The sequence below is a fragment of the Echinops telfairi genome, unplaced genomic scaffold (assembly GCF_000313985.2).
Source record: "Echinops telfairi isolate 266 unplaced genomic scaffold, ASM31398v2 ScPeMD7_18;HRSCAF=68, whole genome shotgun sequence".
Classification (NCBI taxonomy): domain Eukaryota; kingdom Metazoa; phylum Chordata; class Mammalia; order Afrosoricida; family Tenrecidae; genus Echinops; species Echinops telfairi.
Genome location: NW_022103915.1, coordinates 98,030,007 through 98,047,611, shown reverse-complemented (window position 1 = coordinate 98,047,611; position 17,605 = coordinate 98,030,007). Strand labels below are relative to the sequence as shown.

General features: G+C 48.2%; 1 protein-coding gene across 5 annotated transcripts in view; it reads left to right on the top strand.

Annotated features, from left to right (window-relative positions):
* Positions 1–472: 472 nt before the first annotated feature.
* Positions 473–17,605, top strand: part of RMDN3 (regulator of microtubule dynamics 3) — a 24,879-nt gene continuing 7,746 nt past the window's right edge. Inside the window, exons 1-4 of one of the 5 annotated variants that reach the window (XM_045287694.1) lie at positions 473–490; positions 9,937–10,118; positions 13,168–13,360; positions 13,755–13,898. In XM_045287694.1, the coding sequence (XP_045143629.1) occupies positions 9,944–10,118; positions 13,168–13,360; positions 13,755–13,898 (512 nt within the window). In that variant the 5' untranslated portion in view covers positions 473–490; positions 9,937–9,943. The other 4 variants (XM_045287695.1, XM_004712710.2, XM_045287692.1 and 1 more) reach the window with 4 other exon arrangements.

Genomic DNA, 17,605 nt, shown 5'->3' with positions numbered 1-17,605 from the left:
CCAGAGGACTCGTTCTCCAGGTTCACCGGTTGACACACACACACACACACACACAACCAGAGGACTCGTTCTCCATGTTCACTGGTTGAGACACACACACACACACACACAAAACCAGACAACAAAACAAGCAAGCAAAAAGCAACAGCCCATCCAGTAGCCCGCCCCATCAGCACTTAGCAAGAGTGGAGAGAGAGGGTCACTATAAGGTGCCATCAGTTAGTGCCCACCCGGCCCAGCCCGGTTATAGTGACCTTCTAAGCCACAGAACCATACAGGGCCTGGTCCAATCAGAGCTGCGTTGGAGCCATTGCTGCGGCCCCCTGTGTCAACCCATCTTGTTGAGGTACTTCTTTTGAACTGCCCTGCTAAACACGATGTCCTCTCCAGGGCCTGGTCCTCCTGACAGCCTGTCCATGGTACTTGAGCTGAAGACTCGCCCGCCACTCTCTCTTCTAAGGAGCATCTGGCTGTACCTCTTTCAAGACAGGTGGGTCCTTCTTCCTGCAACCCAAGGTACTTTCAGTATCCTTTGCCCACTCCGTAAGGCAAAGGTGTCCATGCTTCTCAGTCGTCCTTATTCATTGTCTAGCGTTTGCATGCAGATGAGATTGAAATGCCTCAGTCCTCCAAGAGGCATCTTTGGGTGTCAGCCTCTGAAGGGGTCTATGCGGCAGATTCGTTCAGTGGTCTAATCCATCACTTGATTTGCTGGGTGCTGCTTCCATTGAGTGTTGATGGCAGATACAAGTCAAATGAAATCCTTGACACTTTCAATCTTTTCTCCATTTATTATGATGCTGCTTACTGGTCCGATACAAGGACTTCTTTTTTGTTTTCTTTATGTGGAAGTGTAATCCATACTGAAGGCTGTAATCTTTGATTTTCATCAATAAGTGCTTCTAGTCTTTGTTTTCAACAAGCAAGGTGTGTCATCTGCATCGTGAAGGTTGTTAATGAGTCTTCTTCAAATCCTGGTGCCACGTTCGCTTTCCTGCATATAACCCAGCCTCTCCGATTATTTGAAAAACCCCAGATTGAATAAATATGGGGGAAGCATACAACCCTGACGCCTGCCTTTCCTGGTTTCAAACCACAAAGTATCCATTTTAAATAGAAGGGGTGTAGGAGGAACCTTAAATAGCCCTTACTGGTCTGGTTCATTATTCTAGGTCCTCCCCAGTCCCTCCCTCCAGATCTAACATTTAGCTGGAGAGAGAAGACATATTTATATTCAATAAAACGTTTGTCAAAACAAGAATGGATTAATACTCAGACTATATAAAGAACTAACCAGTGAAGGAAAAAAAATAAGGCAATAGACAAATGAATAGACAATTCACAAAAGAAGAAATTGAAATGGCCAATAAACATAACAAGATGCTTAATATTACTAGTACTAGAGAAATGTGCCCAAGGCTATACCACCCTGATCTCGTTTGATCTCGGAAGCTAAGGAGGGTCTCGCCTGGTCAGTACTTAGATGGGAGAAATGTAAGTCAAATTACATTTTTGTTTTTTTTTAATTAATTAACTTATTTTTTTGTCAAACTACATTTTCACCCACAACGAGAGACTCTTTTACACTGCAGCTGGGTCCATTCTGATCCATAGAGCCCCGATAGGACCCAGTCGGACTGCTTCTGCGGGTTTCCAAGGCGGTACAGCTTTACAGTAGCGGACAGGCTCATCCCGCAGAAACGGTGGGGGGGCTGAATTGCCAACCTTGAGATCAGCAGTCAAACTGGAACCCACGAAGAGACCAGGGCTCCTTATAGAGTAACATACAGACTGTAAAAGCATTGATGAAAGGTGGAGAGTAGCTGTAATGTTGACTGTTGTTGAGAATGCAAATTGTATGATGGATGCAATAATCCCTTTGGAACATAATTTGACATCATTTAGTAAAGCGGCATAGGAGCCCTGGTTGTACAGTGGTTCAGGTGCTTGTCTGCAAACTAAAAGGTTGGCTCTTCCCCGGCAACGTGCTTCAGCCCTGGGAAGCCCTAGGAGGCCGCTACCCTGAGGATCACTGAGTCAGAACCCACTCAGGGGCAGTGGGTTTTATTTGGGTTGTGAAGCTGAAAATGTGCATACTATCTGACACAGCCCTAAGCTCTCCCACGCTAGCCTCAGGGAAAGTGTCCCTCCCACACAGCTGGACGCATGCGCAAGAATGCTCAGAGCTGGAAACAACTGTGATGTCCATCAAAAGTAGAAGCAATTCGGTTTGGGCAAATTCATCCAGTGGAAAACTTAACTCCAAACCCAAACTCACCGCCGTGGGGTCAATTCTGGCTTGTGGCAACCCACGGGGCAGGGTAGAACTGCCCCTGGGTTTCTGAGGCTGTCACTCTGCAGGGGACTGTGGCGTGGCTGGTGGCTCCAAACTGCTGACCTTGTGATGGAAAATGCACAGCGATGAACATTCAGAGTGCAAAATCCAATCTTGGGGAAAATATAGAAAAGTGCTTATCTGGAGGCCTGGTGGCCTGGCCTGGTGGTGGTTACACACTGGGCTGTGATCTACACGGTCAGCAGTTCAAAGCCACCAGCCGCTCCGCAGGAGACAGACTGGGCATTGGACTCCCATGAACAGTTATGGTCTCAGAGACCCACAGGGGGTCACTAGGAGCCAGCATTGACTCGATGACCTTGAGGTGGTTGTTTCTGTTTTAGTTATCCGGTGCTGCTATCGCGAACCACCCTTGCTACTGTAACAAACCGAACTGGATCTTCTCAGCGTTTCCAAGGCTGGAGAGGCTTCTCTGTGGGTTCTGGAGGGCGGTCCTGGCCCCTTCCGCATCTGCTTCCTGGTCCCTTCGAGATCTCCACGTGTCTTACCATCTGTCTCCCTTATCTTTGCTCCACTAGGTTGATGGATCTCTTTTATATCTTAAATGAGATTCAGTGGAGGTACCATCCCCCCCCCCCCCCACACACACACACACACCGGTGTTTCCCACAGTGGGCAGTACCGCCCCCTGGGGGTCACTGGAGTGAGCCAGGGGCTGCTGCAAACGCAGATCCCTACACTCTCCCCTCGATGATGACATGCGGTGTTAGTTGCAAGGGCGGCGCTGAGCAACTTTTCTGTCTGAAAATTTGGGAGCCTATGCCCGACACTACTCTTAATTCATTGATACAACAAAGACAACCCATTCCCAAGTTGGATTGATTATAGCCACATAAGATTAGGATTTACAACACATTTTTAAAACAATCCAATCAATAACAGTTGTATTTACATAAAACACAAAATGTGCAAAACTAAGTAGGTGCTTGGGGATAAAAATATACTCACATTGTAAAGCAAGGTAACCAGTGCTGGCCAGTGAAATCCACTTCACGGCCAATCTACTTATTCAGAACAGACCCATGCTCCGTCCAGGAGCCACAGGCCGACGTTTTGGAAGTTGATTACCAGCCCTTTCTTCTGAAGGGCCTCTGGGAAAACTTGAATGCCCCCCCCCCCTCCGAAAGAAAGGTCCTCGCTGCCCTTGAGGTGATCCAGCTCTCAGCGCAGCCATCTGGGCAGAATTGGCCCAGAGGATTTCCAAGGCTGTAATTAGTACAGAATTGGCCAGCTTACTGACTAAGCTGTAGTGAGTAATGTCACATTTTTAAAACCACATCAAAGATTCTGCTCTTAGGTCCTGGGTAGTGTGGGATAAAAAATATTCAAAATTCAAATCAAAATTCAAAATCATAATCATAATCATAGAAGAGACCAGACTTACTGGTTGGAGAGAGACTTGTAGAACTCCTGAAACTCTGGCCCTTAGCCTCCCTTCACGTCTAGAAATGAACTCACCCCATGGCTCAATTTTCAGCCCGAAATAAGTCTGCAAGGGGAACCACCACACTCGTGAAGAGCAGGGCAGTGCATTATTTCATGTGGCCTCTTCTAACCATCGTATCTGTAACTCCCACCAAACAGCTTTTTCCTAATAGGTTTGGGTAAGGAGGTAGGGGCAGACACTGATTGTATCATGTGATTCAGCTGTGAGCTGAGTATCAAGCGTGGCATCTAGAAGCAGGAAAGGGCATTTTAATGTCAGCAAGGGAGAAGAGCCAGGAGTTCACTTCAGGGTGCCTTTTGGGCAACTCTTTGATCCAGGAGACAGCTCTGACACTGGAGGAAGCTGGTGGTGCAGCCACCGCAGAACCAGGAGTTGAACACAGGAGACAGAGTGGTGGATTTCCCAGGCCCCGGATGGAATAAGCAAAAGCTGAGTGCTCCTGGGCAGGAAGCTGGCTGGTGGAGAGGTGGGTACTCAATCAGGGGAGCTGGATCGGCTGACCCATGGAGCTGGAGCTAGGTACCTTTGGGTTAAGGGTTCCAGCACAGTGGCATGCCCTTTGCGTATTTATTGGCAGACCCAAAAGAACTTGGTAACATGTCCTGACTGAACAACTCTAACCCGAGCATTTCCACCTGAATCAGAACAATAAACTCTAGAATCTTCAGCATTGTCTGTGCATTCTGTGTGGCCATTGCAATGACTTCTAGACCCCAGCTGAAAAGACGAGAGTGCTGTGCGAGATAGAGCTGAAAAAGTAGTGCAGTTTGTGGGTGGCAGGACACGAGGGATGCCCTTAGAACAGGCAAAAGGGCCACATGTCGTCAAGGACAAAGCTCAGAAGAGAAGCGTTGGAAAGGAGGGATGGCACAGGAGACACAGGGAGGGAGTGGACAAGTGGTGATCCATCGAGGGGTTGCACTAAATGAGATGAAATGAATGAATGGTTGGATGGAAAAAGCATGATCTCTGAAAATCGTCACCCAATTCACAGTAAAAAGCTAAAAAAAAAGGGGTGGGTGGGCGGGGTGGGTGGGGGTGGAGATTCTGTTTCTAGGGATGGCTGGCAGCGGTCTCTCTCCCAACCCCATAGCCTCTTCCTACAGAATCCAAGTGGCTTCAGACTTACAATCCTGACAGGGATGGAGGACCCAGGAGGCAAAGTAAGAGTGGAACTTACTCATGCTCACTTACTCATCGACAGTGAACAATTTCCTGTGAAGTCATATTTAATAATAAGAAGAACACCTTTAAAAAGGGTCAAGAACTTTGGGGGTAAAGTAAGGTGACCAGATTTAAAGCGGGACACCATTGACCGGGGGTGAGGGGTGGTTCTTGATTAAACATTTGGTCTAGATGGACTAAATAGACCATTCCCTAGCTTGTGTATTCTTTCCAAAAATTGGGACTCTTTTAAAACGCCAAAAATCGGGACTGTCCCGCCAAAAGCAGGACGTCTGGTCACCTTAGGGTAAAGCCACCATCTGAAGGCATTGGTTATGCCACGTCTCTGAGAAGAGCCAGGCTCATGTTCTGGGCAGAGAGCAGGAACAGGAGTTGGGGGGTCTCTCTGCCGGGGCTAGGGAGGGGCTGGGAAGAGACTGGAGGGCAGTGCGTAACTGAGGCTGCCAAGGGCTTTATTGAATTGCAAAGCTGGTCTGCAGATACAGCACGAGACAGAGAGCTCATTCAGGGCTGCCCACCCCATGCTGAGGACTCCTGAGGCCACATGCCCTCCAGATAACATCTTTAATATCTAACGGGAAATGAATTCCCCCGCTTGCTCGGCCCTTCTGGCCTCCCTCTCACTGTTTATCTGGCAGCGCAAGGGCACCATTCTTCCTATCGCCTCGGCTTCTCGTCACTCCTGACAAACATCATTGCAGTGGCAGCTCTGGACGGTGGCATTCCTTTTCCCCCGTACTTCTGCTTTTATGGGTGGCTCACTGCACAGCTGTTGTTCTTGTCCGGTACAGAGGCACTACACGAAAAAGCATTGGCTGGCCTCCATTCCAGAAGGTAGCAGCATATGATCGAGAATGGACAGTACTGAAGGATGACGTCCAGGATGCACTGAAGGCACTGGCAAAAATCAAAGCCCCGGGAATTGAGAGACTATCCATGGAAATGTTCTAACCAACAGATCCCATATTGGAAGTGCTCCTCTTTCTTCTGTGCCAAGGAATTTGGCCGTCTGCCCGGAAGAGATCTGTACTGGTGCCCATTCCCCTGAAGGTTCTCCAGAGGAGAGCTTTCATTCCTTCAAAGTTAATATAGCTCTTCTCATTATAAAAGCTATAAGTGCTTATTACTGTAATAACGAGAGAGGAAGAAAACAAAACAAAATCAACCGTTTCAAAACAGGGAAAGCGCTATTTTATCATTATCAAGACAAGGATGGTTAAGTTTTCAGGACATCTAGTTGAAATGGATCTTTAAAAAAATGTAGGCCCAGGTCAAAGAGGAGAAAGTAACAGGTAGGGTAGTGGAAGGGAGACAAGGAAGTTAGATTAATGGGAAAATCACAACCAGAGTTGAAAATAGTGACCATGCGGACTCATTGCCAATGTCACAGAACAATATATACAGACATTGTTAACTCAGAACTTCATTTTGTATGTAAGTATTCTCCCAAAACACTTTTTTTTAAAATGAGGAGGTATTGGTGAAATTTTATACCTTGGGCTAGGATGTTTTAAAATTATTCTTTATAGTGTACATATAATTTGAGTATAGTCAAAAAATCTCAATGGGAAAATAAATATTAAGATATAGATTTTGGATTTTGGAAGGACTGGCCTACAAATTTTGTCTGTCACTAGATTTTTGCCCTTTTAAAAAATATTTTTAAACTTTTTTTTGCCTTTACAAGAGAAGTTGTATTGTTAAACATTTACCTTATGTTTCAGAAAGAGTGACAGATTAGCTCAATCCAACATGATTGGCGGTTGGCAAAAATCTAGTGAAGCAAGTGTTCTGATTGCTAAGGATTTAATCTGGATGCTTTGAATAGTTAGCAACCTACACTTCAAACATAATCCAGAACCAATGTGTCATCTCCCTCTCTCTCACCTTAATACCTCACCTCCCTCATTCACTGTGGAAATGTCTTCATTAAACAAGAAGAACAAGTTCCCTGGGCTTCCAGCCATGAGCACAATGCACAAAAAGAAAAGCTCAAAATAAACTGATAATTTACTAATCTAAGGAACAAAACCTTCCAATAATTAAGAAATCATTCCAGTTAAAAATGCACCACTAGGGCTGCATAGTAACTGTAAGCGGCCAGCTATTTACAAGATCCACAAACAGGAGTGGTGCACCTAGCCCAGCCAAGAGGAAGATGGCTTTGTCGGAGGGAAGCTGGATCCTTTCCTGATGATGCACCTGAGCCGAGCCACAGAGATGGCAGTTGGAATCAGGTACTTCCGTTTGTCAGTGTCAACAATCTGAGAATCAGGGACTTTTTCCACAGCCACCGGCACCCTGTCGGGGTATTTCGCGCGGATTTTCGCGGAGTCCACGCATCTGCGTTCCAACGAGTGGACCTCCTTGAACATCCACTTCGTGGCGGTGGCGAGGAGGGGACAGAGGCAGCTCTTGCAGCCAAGGAGTTCAGTGTACCAACACAACAACCAGATTTTAAACTCTTAAGAAATGCTAACATAAAGTTGGAAGCATTGTCCAATAGAATTACAAAAGTGGAAATATAAAAATTTATGAAAACTATAAATATGAGTCACTAGTGGGCACAGAAAAAAAATCACCACAGATTTAAAGTAGGAAATCAAATTGATCTAAATGACATCTGAACGATTTAGATAATCTGATCAACTCTCATCCACCCAATGTATAACAACAACAAAAGAAGAATCACAAATGACTTTCTTTTCTTTTTTTTTTTTTTAACATTTTATTAGGGGCTCATACAACCGTTATCGCAATCCATACACACATCAATTGTGTAAAGCGCATTTGTACATCATTCTCAAAACATTTTCTCTCCACTTAAACCCCCGACATTAGGTCCTCATTTTCCCCCTCCCTCTCCGCTCCCCGCTCCCTCATGAGCCCTTGATAGTTTATAAATTGGTATTTTGTCATATCTTGCCCTGTCCGACGTCTCCCTTCACCCACTTTTCGGCTGTCTGTCCCCCAGGAAGGAGGTCACATATAGTTCCTTGTAATCGGTTCCCTCTTGACTACCCACTCTCCCTCTACCCTCCCTGTTTCGCCACTCACACCACTGGTCCTATAGGGATCATCTTCCCTGGATTCCCTGTATTTTCAGTTCCTATCTGTACCAGTGTACATCCTCTGGTCTAGCCAGACTTGCAAGGTCGAATTCGAGTCATGGTAGTGGGAGCGGGGAGGAAACATTTAGGAACTAGAGGAAAGTTGTATTTCTCATCATTGTTACATCGCAACCTGACCGGCTCATCTCCTCCCTAAGACCCCACAAATGACTTTCAAAGATTCTGTTTACATTGTGGAAGTGAATAAACAGATTATGGACCTGTCCTTGCTTAGAATAATAATGATAATGTTAGGTAGCCAGAATTGGGACTGAGGGGGTTAACTCCCCAAAGCCTGCATACAAAGGGGTCCGGAAAGAAATCAGGCACCCTAACTAGACTCCATATGGAAAGACCCAAACTGATCTGAGCATGCTCAGACACAAGGCCCTAGGCCCAGGGGGGGCGGTCCACCTGGGTGCACAGACTAGCCCAGCCACCTGACATCACCCAGTTGCACGCAAACTCAGCCAGTGAGGTCGACCAGTGCCTTCAGCCACGCCTGCCCAGACGGAGTAGGTAAGGCTGTCACTCTTGTGAGCATGCGCTCTTGCAGGGTGCAGGGCAGGGACCTGCCCTTCCTCTCAGGCCACTTGGGATTTCCTGCAAATAACTGAAATTTCCCTTTTCCTCATAAAAGTTACTTGGATTACAAACGTGCTTCTGCCATGTGAATTCTTTTTAGCGCTGCGAAGCAAGAACCGGGGTACGCCATTCCAGAAACCTAACAACATAAGGTTTTTGGTTTTTAAAAATCCTTTTATTGGGGGCTCATATAGCTCTTTTCAAAATGCATCCATACATCCATTGTGCCAAGCACATTTGTATAATTGTTGCCATCATTTTCAAAACATTTCCTTTCTATTTGAGCCCTTGGTATCAGCTCCCCTCCATCCCCCACGAATCCTTGATAATTTATAAATTATTATTTCTTCATGTCTTGAACTGGCCAACAACATAAGGTTTAAGGTTTTTTTAGTGCTGGGGTGGTTTGTTCAAATGCTTACACTAGAAACTCAGGGTGTTGTGGATAAATCAACAATTGGCCTGAACCAACTTGACCTGCCAAAGGCACTATCGCCCACTGCTTCGTAGATGGTTTGGGCAGAAACTTCTAAAAGCGATGAAGTGAAACGTAATAAAAGTTGCGCTCTGGCAGTGTTAGAAGACGCCTTCCCCGCGGCGGCGTTGTTCAGGTGGAGAAGAGGCAACAGAAGCAGCAAAGACAGGAGGCGTGGAAAAGCTGAGTGGGTCGGGATAGCAGCAAGTAATCGTCGTCCCAGGGGAGAAGGCCCCTCGGGCGCCCGCCCGCGGGCCTCGCCCCATCTCCGCTTCCTTTTCCCGCCCTCTGCTAGCCCCGCCCTCCGGAAAACAGGCGTCGGGGGCGGGGCCTCTGCGGTCATCTCTTTGCGCCTTCTCAGAGCGCGCGGATTCGGAGGCGCCGTTTAATGACGTCACGAGCACTGACAGCGTGGGGCGCTGGCGGCCGTGTCTGCGGCTATGGTGGTGAGGAGCCCGGTCAGAGTCTGAGAGCCAAAGTTAAGGTCCTGCCCGGGGAGAGTGCTGGGGAAGCCGGGAGGCAGCGAGTTCACTGGGCGCCCGGGGTGAGGCTGGGCAGGGGTTGAAGGCGCCGAGCCGGACTCCGTGGTTAGGAATGGGGTGGTGGTGGAGGAGAGGCGCGGTGGTCCGAGCCCGCGGGGTGGGGGCAGTCGGCTGACAGAGTTTCAAGGTCTGCAGGGGGGAGAGGCTAGGTCGGGGCAAAGAGACAGCTCCAGGGCTTCGGAGGTCGTGGGCCGGGCTCCCGAATCTGTCCATTCTCAGTGCCCCGTGGTCTACAGGTGCAGCATGTCTAGACTTGGCGCCTTGGGCGGCACCCGCACGGGTCTGGGGCTGTTGCTGGGCACGGCCGCGGGCCTCGGAGTCCTGTGCACCCTCTACATCCAGCGGTGGAAACGCACGCAGCGCCGGAGCCTGTCCAGCTCCCGGGACTACAGGCGGCCTTCAGAGCCCGCACGCCAAGGTAAGAGCCAGCCCCTGAGGTCGTGGTCACGGCTGACACGAGGCCAGGGGCCCAGGCCCCCTTTAGTAGGGCAGGGCAGTAAGACTGCTGAAGGGTTTCACCTGCCTGGGAAGCTTATGGAAAAGGAAAGCAGTCTTCATCTTTCGTGCTGGTTCCCCCGCAATTCCAGGAAAGTATGTTGCGAAAGACTTTCACTTTCAGTTCTGGCCACTTCCTGTGTGTTGTGTTTTAGTGTGTGTAGCAAGTGCAAAAGTAACAAATCTGGTGAGAAGTAAAAGTCTTGAGGGTTGCTTATATTAGGATTTGAAGGAGACATGGAAGACAATGGAGTCCAAGTTTTTTGTCCTCCTTATGAAGAAACCAAGATTCAAATAGTTGAGTAACCGTCCTGGGATTTTCACAGAGAAAGCAAGTAAGTGGCAGTTGGGCCTGATCACCTGGTGCAGTGGACTTTTCCACAGCACAGGCTTGGGAGCTCACTGGGGAAGCCAGCCACAGCTGAAATGCCAGGGCTTTCAGTTTTGCAAAACTTTCATGTTCACTCCTTTAAGAATCTTTGCTTAATAGAGGGGTGTTCACATTAGCTCATCCCATGTTAATTGTGTTTCTTCTGCTCACCAAGGCTGGGTTTGATTTTTGCCATGTCGGTTTGGAAAAGTTAATTTTGGAAGAACCTTCAAAGAGTTACCAACTCTAAAATACTGTGTGACCCTGACAAGAATAGGTATCTATTTAGGAACCACTGTTCACTGTGGTGACCAGGGACGTGGAGGGGAATCTCTCTAGCTGGTAGACACTTGCTTTTGGGGATGAGAATGGTAGCACAGTGTGGGGTGATGAGCACCGCCTGATCAAAGAAAGTGCCTCTAAGAGGCACACAGGAAAAAAAGGATGTTTGCACTAAAGAATTCAGCCTACGTAATTTGGCAGGCAGCAGCACCAATAATCACCATGAGTGCATGGTCACATAGGCATATATATGTAAGGATAGGTATGTGAATCTGTACATAAAAGGGGTTTCAGAAAGACTGTAGGAAAAGAATGGAAGGATAATGGAATTTTCCCAAACTTTTTGAAGCCTTCAGGTGTGCATTGATAGAAAAGTATCTATATGCACGTGTATATATGTATATATATACAAATGAGTGTGCATGTATATATATTCATACAGGAACACAGTTCTAGATACTTCTGAGATATAACCAAACACCTTGCAAGATTGGTTTTCTGGGTTTTGAAGGCTTAGGACCTTAGTCTCATGGGACAACTCAGTTAATTGGCATCACAAAGTTCATGTTTTGCACCCTAGTGAGGTGTGAATAGTGTCTGGGGTCTTAAAAACAAACAGCCAAATAGGACAGAACTATTGGTCCCTATTTTTCAGGAGCAAAAGAAGGAAGCCAACTTCTCAGAGAAGAAATTAAGTCTACAGGTCTAATATCCTACATGAGCCACATCCTCATCTACCCCGAGACCGGAAGAACTAGATGGTGCCCAGCTACCACTCCCGACAAATCTAATCATCCTAGCTGGACCCTGAGAGAATGGGAGGAAAACATGGGACAGAACTCAAATTCTTAAACAGTCCAGACTTCCTAGGCCATACTAGGCCTGTTGAGACAGAAGACTTCCTGAGATGTTTTTGTCCTGAGATAGTCTTTAAACCTTCAACTGAAACTATCTGGAGGATACCTTTTAGTAAAGTGAAAGATTGGCACAAAAAATACAGGATATTATCCATGAGTATAGTTACTCCGTTAAAATATTATCGCATGAGAGCCAAAGGTCAACAGTGACCAAAGCAAAGATGAGAAGATAGGGGCAGAGACCCCAGAGCAGGGAAATGGAACAGCCAGAATGCAATTAGAGGACTCTTCGAGAAGCCTGTGGAAAATGGCTTTGAAATATCATGGAGTTTTTCCAGGAACTATTTGAAGCCCCCTCAAAAGGCAAATGTTGAACCATCATGAAAATTTAATGAATGTCACTGAACAAATATGGGTAGAAATAGAAATTATCAATTGGGAACCTAATTTTCTGGGCAGCCGTTGATTGAAAGGATAGTAAAATAGTGCTTAAGAAGAGAGATGACTAGATTGCAACCGAGTGGCAGCATGGTGCATGTTGCAGTAACCTAGGACTGCTATGCTTCGCTTTCCTGCCCTTCCCTCGTGTTTTGTTTGAAAGTTCTTCGCAAGTTTTCCTCTGTTGAGGCTGGGAGGAAGAGGCCTGAGGATCCTTCATGCTCTACATTCTTAAAACGTTGTTGGCTGTGCAGTGTAATATGTGTATTGTTAGTAGGTGTTCTTTAACAGGATTTATACTTGCTGGGTTTGTTGGTACAGCATTCCTGATCCTCTCCCCCCCCCTCCGGGTTTTACCTGTGCCAGTCGAGGTACCTCAGCATTCCTGATTCCCCCCGCCCCCTCCGGGTTTTACCTGTGCCAGTCGAGGTACCTCAGTGCTTCTCAGTTTGCTTGCATTTCACTCTTTGAATCCCCTGCACCTCAGTTCAAGGTTTGGTCAGTGGGCTTAGACTTAGTGTTTTACCTATGGCGTCTGTATGGACTATGTCTAGTTTACCTTTTGCCTTAGTAACTTCTCTCTCTCTTCTTTTCTGATGATACTGAATGCAATCCTTGAGTAGAGCTCAGAATTTTCTTTCCCATTCTTTGTGAAGTGAAAGTGAGCTCAATTTCCATTAGCTGTGTGGTAGGCATTGGCTCCTCGTATGTGGGTACTGTGGGGTCAGGTAAAGACTTTCTTACTCCAATTGGGCATTTTGCACCATCTGCTGTGGTATGCCACAGTGCTGATGAGTTTGGGGAGAAGGTCTTGGTGCAGGAGACTCTTGGTTAGCGATTAGAGCCTTCATGCCCCAGCCTCTGCCCCTGCCCCAGATAGCTCCTTGGAACTTGTTTCTATGATTTAGTTGTGAAAAAATGCTATTTTAGCCTGAAGGGTCTTCTCTATAAGCTGTACTTCAATCCCAAGGGCAAGACTCCTTCTTCTCCATTGCCCACGGAGGCCACTGTCTTCCTCCTTACAGTGATGCCGTTGCGGGCAGCCGCAGGTGAGGCTGGAGATGCTGCGGTGCTGCCCAGCCTTCCACGAGAAGGGCAAGAGGAGGTGCTGGACCGCCTGGACTATGTGCTGACCAGTCTCGTGGCACTGCAGCGGGAGGTGGAGGAGCTGAGGAGCCGGCTGCAGGGGCTTGCTGGAGAGATTGTTGGGGAGGTCCGGTGAGTATTGGGGCCTCCTGCTACTTTGTCCCCTTGCCCCCAACTTCTTCCAGCCCTATGGCATTCCCAGCTGGGGTGTGTTCTGGCTTTTGTTATGTATCTTTAGGGAAGACCAGTTTATATAGCTTCTTTGCAGTGAAGCAGTACACGTGGACCTTGCCTTGTACCCATTCCTTGCTGCCTCCTCACCCTTCCAGTCTGGCAGCAGCTGGAACTCTGTCCTGCTACTTGGTTGGCATGCACCAACCCACTGGGACCAGAGAGCTGCCCCTTCTCGCTCTCCTGAGGGTGGAGACCCAGTACTTTTCTTTACCTTCGGCTTAGAGTGGTGGTGAGGGCAGTCAGGCTGGGTGGGGCGGCTATGGCCCCCCACTGAAAGGGATCTGCCTTCCAGATCCCACCTGGAGGAGCACCAGCGAGTGGCTCGGAGGCGAAGGTTCCCGTTTGGCCGGGAGAGGAGCGACTCCACTGGCTCCAGCTCTATCTACTTCACAGCCACTTCCGGAACCACGCTCACCGATGCTGAGAGCGAAGGGGGGTGAGTCGTCTCTCCTGGGGGCAGTGGTGGCTGAAGCCTGGCTGTGTTTTTAAAAAGTAATACTTATTAGTGGAAAGTTCGGACCAAACTGCTATAGGAACTTTTTGGAGCAAGGAAATGTTAGAAGTAAAATAGAGAAAATTTAAAATAGAACCAAAAAAAGCACCCCATTTGTCATCGAGACCTAATCTTGCTTTGGTTATTTTCCTGAGTAGCTTTTTCACACATCTGTACTTGTGGTATCACAAGGACTGTATGAACATTTGGGGTGGCTTCATTTCTCTCACTGCTGACTGAACCAGGTGCGCAGGATCTCTGAGCACTGTGTGCTCCCACCCGTGGATGTTCTCGTCTTCCCAGGGGTGAGGCCTGCCCAGGAGCCCAGCTGTGCCCGTGGGCGGTGACTGATCCAGTTTTGTGGTGGCCCAGCAAGTCTGACCATACTCTTACTGAGGCATGGCCACTTGGGACAGTCTCTAAGCTGGGTCTAGCTGAAGGCTTTCTTAATTTTTTTTTGTCTTTGAAATGATATTTTATTAGATATTTTTAAAAGATCCATTGCTATCTAGTTGAATGCACATAGGGTTTCAGCAGCTTTAACTCTGTAAGACTTTCTGATTTAAACCACTTTGAAGCCTGGTGCCAGGGCTGGGGTCTGAGTGAACGTCCCGGTGCCTTCCGTGCTGCATTCCGTGGCGGCCAGTGCCTTGTCCGCAGCTGCTCGCTCCTTTATGGCTTTTGCTGACTTTTCCTCCTCCTCGGGGAAAACACTGTTATAGAGAGTGGTGAAGTCTTGCACTACATTGGGGTGCCTGATTCAACTGTGAACATGCATGTGGCAATGAGGAGTTAAAATCAGCCATTCAGCATGAATTTATCGGCTTCCATTTCTTCTGTTCCTCTGCACCAGACCGCCAAGCACTTAAGAATTATTTCTTCACTTAACCCTCACATCAGGACTAAGGAGCAGGCACACTTCCATTCTCCCGTTTTTCAACAGAACATACAAACGTTCTTAGAAAGACCCTCAGCACATGGCCCCCGGGAGTTCTACTCCATTGGCTGACCCACAGCACATGGCCCCCAGGAGTTCTGCTCCATTGGCTGAGCACTGCCATGGGAAGAGCCACTACCAGGGAAGAGCGGAGACATCGCAGTGCCGTTTGTCCCACCCACCTCGGTCGCGTCTTTTTGCAGCCGTGTTTTCTTGGCAGGGCCGTTCTGTTTTGTGGCACACCCTCACTTAGTTGTCTGAAAATGAAGACGAGTGCTCGTCTCCCATATCACTGCCACTGGGTGCATGGGCTGGCCTGATTACTGCGCAGGCCCCTCTTGAAAGCAGTGAGCCAGTGCCTCTGCCCTTTATGACTACAGTTGCCAGTAGTCTGCCTTCTCAGGGGCTAGCAAAAGCAGCCCCTTTCCACTCAGTGTGCTTCTGGGCCAAGAGATGATTCCCAAGGAGTGCTGTAGAGGAGGGGCAAAAATGAAATGACTTTCACGTGTACTTGAACTGCGAAGAAAGGAGGACTAGTAGTAGTTCAGAGTGGACCCAAGCTTCAGGAGTGTATGTGTGGGGCCCAGGCAAGCAGGCCCGTTGGGTAGGAATTGGCATTTGAATTTTCGAAGAGGGGCTGATGAGAGATCACAGCTCTGTCTAAGATTAGAAAGTAGAACTCAGGGGCCTTGGTGATGGTCGAGAGAAGGTGCACAAACATTAGAGACCAGCAAGAGCCCGAGTGGTTAACTGGGTAAATTTACAGGCGCCTCATAGTTGAGGTGCTTCTTGGGGCTGCAAAGGCTACACTAGGCAGGCCAGGGTTGCCATCCACCTGCGGTGGGGCAAGCAAAGGGTGGTTTTCTCCCCCCCCCCCCTTTCTTTTTGTGATTGAATCAAAACTGAGAGCAAAGTGGTCTTTTAGAACATTCTTTTTTCTTCTCCTTCATAACGTTCTTACATGTTTTGTTTTGTGACGTTGGTTGCAGGCCCATCGCAGCAGCTTCCCGTTTCCTCTCTGTCGTTCCCATTTCTCCTTCTTTGCTGTGCCCCTTCCTGTGGGGCTTCTTCTTCCTGGCACAGGCTGCCCTTTGGTCTCGGATGGTTGACTGCTCAGATGAGAGTCCCTTGCTGGTGATTGTTCACCTGATGGCTTTCTCGATGCCAGCTCCAGTGGGCTTGGCCTGACTGGTCCTGCGGGGGCACATGGGAGCTGGTGGTGGTGCGAGACTGGTTTGGCTGGTTTTTCTCTGGGGCAGCGGCCATGGCAAGTACTGTTCTGTGCTTGGTCAGTGTCATGTAGGGCAAGGGGGAATCTGGCAGACCACAAATGCTGGCCCAGGGAAAAGGGGCTTCTCTGAGTGATGAAGGGGTAAGATTCGATGGGCTCTCCCACTTGACTGCAAGCTCTATCCCTCTTCTCCCACTTGTGTAAGAGCAGCTTGGAGTTCCTAGAAAATGGACGGACTGGCTGAGGCAGAATTACTGATCACAATTTAAGCTCCCCCCTTGTCAGAACTCAGTGTGACATGAAACACCTCCTTCTCCAGGAAGCTTTCCCAGGTGTCTCACCAAGAGGGACAGCCCACGTTCCATCTTTCCTCCTCCTTGGGCACCCCCTTTTAGCTTGAACTTTATCTCCTTATCACCGAGAGCCTCTCAGGGTCAGGACCAGGCCTGGTCATCGTTGAAATGTCTCACAGCTCAGCCTCTCTGTTGGGCTTAGAAGCTGAGAGAAATACCACCAGAAGGGCTTTGTGTGAGACCGAGTTCTTGGTCACCGATTTCCTGGCTCTCCCTGAGGGTCCGAGGAAGGGTCTCTGACTTTGCTCTGCGGGAGCCTGGGGCCTCTGGTGCACCAGAGGAGCAATGTGTTCTCCTGGTGCAGAGGTTCTTTCCAGAAGCCCCCCCAGTCCTGGCAGATCTCAGAAGCTTCAGTGTTAAACAAAAAGATGGCCGTTCCATCTAGGATTCTCCATGGGTTCGGCTGGTGGTCAAGGAGGTGAGAGCAGCTACCTTCCCTGTGGGTGCCTCAGCTGGGGCTCCTTAGGGAGTCCTGGCCTAGACAGCCGCTGAGAGGCCCCTTTTCTTTGTTCCCTCTTCCCCCCTCCCTGTTATCTTCAAAGTAGTCCCCACCCCTAGCAAGGTCCCATGGCTTGTAAGGGCCACTGTGCGTGGCTCAGACGTGGTTGCTGACTTAGGCCAGAGGCACAGCTTAATTGAGAAAGGAAATGTGGGTGTCTGTGCTGCCCGTGACCTTGGAGGCTGGCACCCGCCCTTGTTGGTGCTGGCAGGTGCCTTTGGCTGATAAAGCAAAATGATTGACAAACCCATAATCTCGTGAGTAAATTTAGCTTAGGAGATCAGCACCACCTATAACTGAAGGTTTTAATTAAAAAAAAAAAGTGTAAAAAGAATATATGCTCATTAAAGACATCACAGTTAAAGAAGAAAATTTTGCCTTTAATTCCTCTACCCCAAAGATCTACCATTTTGATACAAATATAAGCCTTTTTTCCCTCCTTCTTTCCTATTTTCTGGCCAGTGATACTGGCAGGAGGTTCTTAGGGTGTGTAATAGTCTAGGTACTTTGGAGAAACAAATCCACGGCGACTCACGTATAAGAGAGAGTTTTATGTAAAGAAAAGGTGCATCACAAAAACATCCCAACCCAATGCTGCCCAAGCCCACAAGTCCAACATTAACCCATTAA